The following is a 10,048-nucleotide window of genomic DNA, read 5'->3' as shown; positions in this document are numbered from 1 at the left end:
ACATTAAGGCAATGACATGAAGGCTTTGGAATTTTTCTCATCTGCATAATATTATAGGCCCCAGAAATTATTCTTTTATTGTTATTCTAGCAAATGATGTAATCAGACATGTAGCTGATTTTATTGATCTACTACTACTATTTCCCCAAAGCAGAAAAAAAAAATGATTTCAGTTGAAACATCAAAGATACAAATCTTGTTGAAATCACCAATAGCAAAGATCCAGTAAAGTTTTGGTGTAAGCCAGCATTTTAATACTCTTTAAAACTAATTATTCTTTAAATTATTAGGTGTTACTCACGTAACTGACTGAAGCAGGATTTGCTGTGGAGCATGTGCTGGAAGAGCTTGCACAAAGACTGCTCTGCAGGAGGTAAATTCTGGCAGGTACACTCCATGCGCAGAATCGTGCCCCAGTTGCTAATGTAGGCTGCTTTGCAATCAGAGTTTGCAGAACAGGGCATGTCACCTTGGATTAAAGTTTCAAGACAGGCTTCGTTGTCATAGCATTTTTTTGTCACGTGTCTCCAACACTTTGACCAAAAAGTTGTGTATTTTTTCCTGGTGGAAAAAAAAAATACTCAATGGCAGCTTATAAACTCTGTGGTTTCACAAAACTACATTTAAGTTTATCCCAAAAAGAAAGAGTATTCCCAAGGTGCCACTTCAGCCTTAAAAATCACAATATTCAGTGACAGCTGGCCTAAATTCTGCTCTCATTTGCACCTAATTAGTTTGAGTGAAATCTGCAAAACTGTAATTTGAGGAAAAACTTGGTTTTACTGAAAAAGTTTTTGAAAAAAAGCAGCTGCACTTCTAATCAGCATGTGTGGAGATTTTTCCCAGGGTCCATCAAAAATCAGTGTAAATACCAACAATACCAGATTCTCAGAGAAGAAATGCAGATAGAGAAATTAGAGCAGTCATCACAATGAAATCAAAACAGGTGCCATTCTAGGTGATCAGTTTACTGGGCAGTGTGAAGGAAGAATGAATTTTTGATTTGTTTTACATAAAATTGTCCACATCCAATGTCAACATCTTGTCCCCCCAAATGCTAACAAAATACAAAATGTCCAAGGTTCAGGAAAAATTTGAAGCACTTCGTCTGATCTTAAAAATTAATTGATAGCAGAGATAAGTTACAAGAAGAAATAAATTGTTTCTCAGCTCAATAATCTCAAGTGGTTTCAGTTTATAGCTCTTAGGCTAGAATAAAATTGGGCTTTAATGCACTATGCATAACAACAGAAAACATCTATTAAAAGTTAATGAAATCTGTAGATATTAATTACAGAACAATCTATCACTTACATTAAATGTTAAGGGATGATAAAGGTGAACTGTTGTTGCATATTGTACATTAATATATCGAAACATTGTTTCCTTAATCATAAAATTAGTCTACTGTGTTGATATTGTGTAGCTATAACAAGCAAGTCACAAGGAAAATCACAGACTGTTACAACACCAGCTAGGACATTATTGTAAATATTTTCAATACACAAGCAAAGGTTTCAAAGCAGATGCTACCTCTGTGCTAATGGAATTATTTTTCTTCAGCTCCTGATTTATAGAGATGGTTAGCCATCATTCACAGGCTAATTTTGCTAATTATATCCACTTATTGTCAGTGCCAGGAAACATTAATATTTCCAAAATAATGGGTAATTCAACAAGTCTCCATTATGATATTACATGCGTACACATGCACAGACATACATTTGTAGCCCAATTCTTAGGGACACAGAAAGGGCCAATTCCCATTGACATTGGTCTGAATAGCCTGCACAGAACTGTGTGTCTTGGCATCTTGGTTGGTTAACTGAAGGTTAATTTGAGCCGAGCTTTGAGGTAAAATTCAGGTCTGCTCCACAAGGGAACTGGTTACTACACTGAAAATCAAAGTGAGCCAACTGACCATGCACAAATGGTGGCAATTAAGTAAAACTATGAATATGGGCTAATCTTACTGTGTGTTCTCTAAAATCAAGTCAAATCTGAAAACAATGTTATTTTTCCTGAGTTCGGTGGCCTGTGTGTGTTTCAGGACAGTTTTTTTCAAGCATGCTTGAGATGAAAAGGACAAGATGACCGCTTTCTGAGTGGGACGAGTTGGGTGTACAGCCTTTTTGCACAAAGGGTCAGACTCTGCAGTGGAAGAGGTAATTACTTTAACCAAGCAAACTTTGTCCAGTCTGCTGCACAATTTGTGCAGACTGCTAGAGGGCAAAGGTGCAGACTGACAGGCAGTATCTGAAGAGAGTGGTAATGAAAATAAGCAATGGCATAGTTTGTCCAGCAGAAATAGTGTTAAGAGACATGAAAGAGGCAGGAGCAAACCCCACAATAGATTCTAGACCTTTCTGAAAATGAACCTTTTCAGTTTCCTTGTGGAATTACCACAGCTGATGCAGACATCTGTGAAGGCATTAAACACAAGTGACAGTAGACAATAGATAAAATGCAGAAAAAAAATTTGCTATAGATGGGCTATATGGCATATATATAAAAATTGTTTGATCAAGTCCTTATTCACAGGCACATTATTAGGCAAAATCTTTCTTCTACTTACCTGCACAATTCATTTTCTTCACACATGTGGATGACGTTCAGACATGATGGGGGTGCAACTGCAGTAACTGCACAGAGCTTTCCATGGAGAAGTTCTTTGGCTCTCTGGCAGGATTCATCATGCTGGACACAATCGCAAAATGCCATCATTTGGGCAACTTCTAAAGGCATATTTTGATAGAAGAACCTTATGGCTGCTTGACATTCTTCCATGTTGCACTTCTTATTTACTGAGCAAACCTTAAGGTACAGGGACAACTGTTTGTTACACACTTCATCTTCAACACACTCCTTGTTCACATCCAAACAGGTTCTGTTCGCTGTGTATGCTAAAAAGAATAACAATTTTTAAAATTAAATCAAAAGAAAACCTTTCTTGAGTGATGACTGGTAATCATCCTGACTACAACATTCCCATTACAAACAAATGGGGCTCCCCAGAACTCTGATGCAGCTTGCCCAGCATTGCCTTGTTTAAACTCCTTATTTGATCTTCTCTACTTCTCTCTTCTACTGCTCGGCCCTCCTAAGCAACCCTCCTGTAAGTTTCTGCTCCTGACAGATAAATAAGGGAGAAGAAAGAGAAAAGGGCAAGACAGAAGTTTCTTCATGGTATGTAACAGTTTCTGGAAGCTAGGGGATACCTGAAACTGCTGAAATCTCCAGCATGCAATCTTATGCTAGGCTATGCAATAAGTAATGGAGGAGAGAAAATAAATGGCATTTCTGTGCTTTCAAAGCTTATTTAGGTGTTTTTAGCCTATGCTATAAACCTTCCAAAAATATCTAGATAATTCTGACCCTAAAACATTTATGGGATAAGATGTCTCTGTAGATTTAACAAGATCAGGATTGTTACCTGACATTTTTTGATTCTTATCTTACCTGAAAATATGTTGGATTTATTGGCATTACTGCTCTTCAAGATTTTAAATTAAAATTATTCATTTTAATCTTGAGATACATTGTACACTATCTGAAAACAGATCTAAAACTAGTTATTAGGATTCATAAGTAAATTCAAACTTACTTTGTCTGGTGAGAGCAGATAAACTCCATTGTAATTTTCTTTCTATACTAATACTGTCTAGAACAAAAAAAAAAAACAAGGATACATGTAAACTTTCAAATATTGGCTGTGCTGCTGGCATAGTGCTGGTAGTAAAAATAAACAAGAATAAAACAAATTGGCTTGACCAAATAGGACCTGTCAGCTTGTTAACAAACTCTAAAATCACTGTTGCCTATACTCATAAGTTTTGGGGTGAAAGCACAGTTTATTAATGGCTGCTGATAACATTCTCTACATAATTATAGATCCTGTGAGCTCAAGAAGAGTTTAGCTGCTCATCACAGTATAAATTTAGATTTCTTGTGAATAAATAGAGGTTAGAGGGCTTAATATGTTCATCAGTGCACACAGTTTTCAATCTTAGCTAACTGCTTGCCATTATCTAAAGTCAAGGCAGGTGGACAATTCTTGCTATTAGAAAATTATTGTTATTAGTCTTATGTTGTTTCTAATCATAGTGTAATACTAAAAGGGACTGATTTGGATGAGGTTGTATCAAATTAACATAGTGAAGGACAATACTATTTGCAATCAGATTATCATTTTGCTATCAGACTGTTCATTCACATCTTAATAAGGTTCTTAAAACAATCCTGTTTCCAATATTAACCTGAAAGTGATTAAAGGAAACTTTTATCACAGACTTGTGCACACTACTGCTACATATAAAAGCATTCAGACTGCTGGAATAGCACTAACCTGTGTCAGTGTCCTGATCTTTCTCATCATCAACGTCATCATCATCGTCAGCAGTATCATCACCACGTTCACTAGTTGCTGAAGCCTGGCTCTCTTGAGAGCGTTGTAAACAAGGGTTGTTAAATATTCCCTTCCATATTTTAACACACCTCATCTGAAGTGGCTCTGAGCACTTGCACTCTCCCAGCGCTGTTTTCCTCAGCTCTTCCCACGCTGACAGACACTCCTGGTTGGCCATCAGGGGCCTGCATTTTGCTGCCTCCCCCTGGCACGCTCGCTGGAAGCTCTTATACACTAAAAAGCAGTAAGGGTCCTCTTGGCAGCGTTGTTTTGCAATACTGCAGTCATTGCCTAATTTTCCGTGGTGTGTTTGGTCTTTGGGGTTTCTGTGTTCCCTGAAACTCAGTTCAGTAGCTGATCTTGAGGAAGCTTCCAAATATTCTGTGCAAATAGGGACAAAGAGAGATATAAAATGGATGGAGGATGGAGCATCAGCACTGGTCAGCTCAAAACAAACTCAGGAAAAGGATAATTGTCTTAATGCAATAAAATGAATTCAACAGCCCTAGTGTCATTCTGAGCTCTATGTAAATCCATAATAATTTCAGTCCTAAAGACTAATGAATCTTCCTCATACTTACTGTGTTCTGGTACCTGTATAATACAGTCTAATTTAACAATTAACCTGCTAACAGTAATCTGAATAACCCTTACTAAAATTACTGTATGAAGAGATTTATCCCACATAATTTTACCCACCTACAGGCTAGACATATCATGGATTAACATCTTAATTCAATGCATAACTTGAAAAGAGAGAAAGGCAACTAGCTCCAGAGCATGGTTCACTCATTACCTAAAACAGTAATTTATGTTAGGGAGAATTGCTCCTGAAAGTCTCTACCAACACCATAAACTACCATCTGTAAGTATCCATCTAAACTTTTTGCTATAGTGGTGAGAAACATAATCTCAAGCAGAAAAAAAATATAAAATTGCTTCATTTCGCTAGAAGCAAAAGCAACTGTTCCAATGACATCAAGGTGAGGTTTTAGATACCCACTCTTCTGGTTTGGGGCAAGGAGTAACAGGTCAGGATGTTATTATTTCCTCTGCAATAAAACTGTATATTCTACTACTATATGACATATGCTGATGGATGCTGGCAGGGAGTGACAGATCGGCTCCAGGAATCAACCTTGTGGCTCACCTTCCACATTCACATCCACTGGCTGATTTTAATTCTCTTATGTCAGCTTTGCTACTCACTAAGCCAGGAGACACTGGATCAGAAACTGCATGCCTTGCATGCACCAAGTAATTCTTAATTATAGAAACAGGTTTTCTGAAGGAAAAAGAGTTCTGTAATGGAGTGTGAATATCATTGAAAAGACGAAATAATTGTTTTTTAATTATCAAATTTGAAAAATACGCAGAGACTTGAATCCAGTTAAAATGAGGGTTACAAAACTATAAATTTCTTTTTGCTCTTCATAATTAACACTTTACATTTAGTTACCTTTATCAGTGCTGCATTGTTTCCCAAGCAAAGTCGTGATGCTGCAGAAATCATCTGTAGTGCAGACACAGTTTTTAAATTGGGGGTATTCATCAGCCAGGACTCGGATGATTCTATTACAACCAACAGCATCTTCTGCCTTGCATCTATTACCTAGAACTCACCATTAAAATTATAATGTTGTTAATGTTTATGAATGCTTAAGGTATATAGTTACATAAAACAATTCAACTGAAGCACAAAATTAATATGTTCTGCCATGAGAAGATGTTTTGAACAGTTTTGTTTGAAAACCTGTCATCATTTACAATTTTTAAATAATATTCAGAGTGATATAATAAAGTTGTGGGTATGATATTGCTGCCTTTTACTCAGTCTGATCCATTACCAGAACATCTGTTCCTGCTCTCATTTCCAAAGTACATAAAACCTTAAACTTATACCTTTTATTCTCAGTAGATGAGGCAGAGAGACCAAAATAAAAATGTGCAAAGGAGTTGAGGGGCACATCATGAACAGAGGCACTGAAAGATTCAACTTGGTCCTGAGTAGAAATTAGGTACCTGGTACAGGGATAGGAGTTCAGAGTGTAAGCTAAGGTGTTGCCATGTACCAGAGTAAGAGAGGGGCTGTAGAAGAGCAGGTCCAGTCCTGTGAGAGTGATTGTGCTGACCCCGAGCTGAGAGGTGTCACCTCTGATTCAGATCCCTCACTCTTGTGAGGAAGGCACGAGCCTACAGATGCCTGGCCATTTGGATACGCCCTCGGACTCCTGCCCTATAGGAGAACTTCGCTGCCTAAGTTTGGCAATGACAACAAATTTAAAGTATTTCAAGAATAATATGATTGTTATATTTTTTATAATAAAAATGAGACGTTAGTATAAAAAAAAAAAAGCAGAAACCTTAGTTTGCCCATTCAGTTTCAAGCCTGTTGCTTGTGTACACTTGAGCCCAATGACAAAGACAGTCCCACAGGCTGTTCATATTTTCCTTGTACGTGTGGTATAAATAAAGAGCAGTAATAGTTTCTGGCACAAAGATAAATCAATTAACCCTCTACTTTATGGAATAATGGTTTTAAAAGCATTTAGTGATTTATTATTGCTTTAAAAAGTTACAAGTTACTTAAGTGTTACATAAGAAGCAGTTTAATACCATTTAAGAATGTTTTATTCTGTGAAAGCCATGATCTACTTTGTCAAAATAGATATGGAGGTCCTCAATCCAGCACACAGAATCATAGAATCACTATGGTTGCAGAGGACCTCTAGGATCATCAAGTCCAACCTTCATCCCAACATCTCCTTAACCACTAGCCCATAGCCTGAAGTGCTACATTACTCATTTTTTTAAGACCTCCAGGGATGATGACTCCGCCACCTCTCTGGGCAGCCTGTTCCAGTGCCTAACCACTCCCTCAGTGAAGAAATTCTTCCCAATATCCAACTGAATCCTCCCCTGGCACAACTTGAGACTATTTCCTCTTGTCCTATCATCTGTAATTTGGGAGAAGAGACCAACACCAGCCTCACTACAACCTCTTTTTAGGCAGTTGTAGAGAGCAATAAGGTCACCTCTCAGTCTCCTCTTCTCTAGACTAAACAGCCCCAGTTCCCTCATTTCCTTTCTTTGACAATGTGTAGCTTAAGGAGTATGTGGCTCACAAGGTCCCAGCTGGCCACAGGGCAGCTTGAGGATTGATTTTAATCTGCTAAGCACATATTGTCCCTGCCCTGTCAACAGTGATATCTGGCTCCCTGTCTTGCTTCTTCCCTGGTGACTAGCGTGGAGCAGCATAGGCCACATGCTTTAGTAAAACTGCAGAACTAGCAGTTGTGTGTCACCACCACCATGAACAAGCTTTAATGTGATTGCTGTTTAAATGTCATTTATATGTTGACAGAAATAGCAGCAGCAGGGAGTCCAGGCGAAGGCCTGCAAGAGGAAACACTGTGTTTCACCTGTGCCTGAAGGAATGAGTGTCAGCTGTCTCAGAATGCACATGCCCATCCTGCCACCCCAAAATCCTTTTTCAAACAGTGTCCATATTGCCCTTTCTCCAGGTGCTGTTGCTAGGGAGGGTTTGGAGATATATTAAACTGCAATGCTACAGGGGGATGTCAGAGTCCAGCAAAAGGTGCCCAAGAGTTCCCAGTTCCAAGAGTCCCTGCTTCCACTTCACCTCTTGTATCAGCAAAGGGGGAAAAGGAGGTAATAGTGACTGGGCTTGCCTGTACTTCTCCAACCTCGTCCCCAAACTGCCTTCTGCGTTTTTAGATGTAGACTAAAGTTTTTAGAGCATGACTGTAGCCATTAGCCCTCACATTTCTTACTTTTTCCAGTTGCCAAGGTGGTCAGGAGATCTACAGAAGGTCATAAACATAGAACAGTTACCTATAAAATAGGGTGGAAAGTGTCTGGTGACATGGGAACTAAGGGCCATGCAAGTGGGTGAATATTCTCTATATTTTACCAGGTCAGTAAGGGATAATAAAAGAATTTCAGGATACAATTTTGGGAGGACCAATTCAAGGGGAAGAACAGCAACAACATTTAGCAGGGACTTGTGTAAAAATTAGCTAATTTGTAAGATTTATTACTTCCTTCTTCAAGGTCCTGAGGACACTTCAAGGGCACAGGTGAGTAGAGGTAGCAGAATAAGAAACACAAATCCCAGTCTATTTTATGCAGCATCCCAGCCTCACTTGGCTCATCTATCTTCATGACACTAACAAGCTGTGGTTAGGAGACAGGTATGGGGGCTGTGTTCAGAGTAGCCCAGTGCCCTGTGAACACACCACGCTGAATCACAGCAGCTGACAACCAGGAGGTGAGACATAGGTTGTGGGCTATGAACATACAAAGGGCATAGACAGAATCAGGAAGCACATCAGATTTATGGGGTTCCCTTGTCTGGCTTCCTGAAGGCTGTGAAGTAATAACTTATTATCAGTATTGGTCTGTTTGTACACTGTGTTGATTCAGCTGTGATGAACAGCAGAGAATATTTTATTGCTCATTTTCAATTACTTTAGCTTCAGCATTTGCTAGGTAGTATAATTTTGCTTATACATATGTGTCCAAGGCATTTATGAAAGATGCTCTTTGACCTAATGCTTCATAGCTGTTACTCATAATTCAATTTATTTATATGTACATAATTTATCTACATGGGACCACAGATAGAAGCATGACAGAGAAGAAGCTGACACTTTCAGGGTGATTATCTCTGTTCTTGCACAGTCAGCTATTCAGTCATCGAAGTGGGAAATGCATTTGAAGACTGCAAAGTACTGGATTTTCCACTCTAGCACTGGTGAGGCCACATCTGGAGTGCTGTGTCCAGTGCTGGGCTCCTGAGGACAAGAGGGACATGGGCATATTGGAGTAGCTCCTGCAAATTGCCACAGATATGACAAATGAACTGGAGCATCTGTCCTATGAGGAGACGCTGAGAGAGCTGGCATTGCTAAGCCTGGAGCAGGGAAGGTTCAGAGGTGTACAAATACACATATCTGTCTGTATAAATACCTCATGGGAGGGGCATGAACAAGGCAGAGACAGACTCCTCAGTGGTATCCAGTGACAGGGCAAGAGGTACAAAGTGAAGTACGAGAAATTCCACTTAAAGGTCAGAAATATATATTTTTTAATATGGTAGTGGTCTAAGATTGGAAAAGGATGCCCAGAGAGGTTTTGGCACCTGTATCATTGGAGATATTTAAAATCCAACTTGACATAGTCCTTAAAGACAGCCTGCAGTTTGCCTGAGCTGGGGGTTTGGACTGGGTCTTCAGAGGTCCCTTCCAACCTCAATGATTCTGTTATTTTAAGAAAAATAAACTCTTCCAAATCTAATTCAAAATGTGATTCCTTAATATTTAAGTGACCTGAGATTTATTTTTTTCCTTGTGAATCCAGATGTTTTCAGCATTGAAGAATTAAGTGTATGCTCATGGTTAAATCAGAGATCAGGAATTCCTAGTCTTTTTTCAGTGAAATAAAAGAAGAAAAAAAAAAAACTCAAATGAAAAAACTTCAAACCTTAAAATCTTCATTTTGCAATGCTGAAACATTTTTGAGATTTTCAAAGTGAAAACTTTTGATTCATCAGAATTAAATATTTCATTCTTTTCCATCCTTACATAGAAGCTCACTCAGACATTTTCCACACACACCACT

General features: G+C 38.6%; 1 protein-coding gene across 1 annotated transcript in view; it reads right to left on the bottom strand.

The window, feature by feature from the left end:
- Positions 1–293: 293 nt before the first annotated feature.
- GFRAL (GDNF family receptor alpha like) overlaps positions 294–10,048 on the bottom strand; it is a 14,487-nt gene continuing 4,732 nt past the window's right edge. The window contains exons 3-7 of the mRNA XM_008946057.1: positions 5,865–6,017; positions 4,346–4,786; positions 3,605–3,661; positions 2,576–2,903; positions 294–561 (exon numbers count right to left, since the gene is read on the bottom strand). Of these exons, the coding sequence (XP_008944305.1) occupies positions 294–561; positions 2,576–2,903; positions 3,605–3,661; positions 4,346–4,786; positions 5,865–6,017 (1,247 nt within the window). The remainder of the gene's footprint in view (positions 562–2,575; positions 2,904–3,604; positions 3,662–4,345; positions 4,787–5,864; positions 6,018–10,048) is intronic.

This window comes from Merops nubicus, unplaced genomic scaffold (genome assembly GCF_000691845.1).
Source record: "Merops nubicus isolate BGI_N331 unplaced genomic scaffold, ASM69184v1 scaffold18258, whole genome shotgun sequence".
NCBI lineage: Eukaryota > Metazoa > Chordata > Aves > Coraciiformes > Meropidae > Merops > Merops nubicus.
Note: the sequence above shows the minus strand (reverse complement) of the source record. Positions and strands in the feature narration are given on the sequence as shown.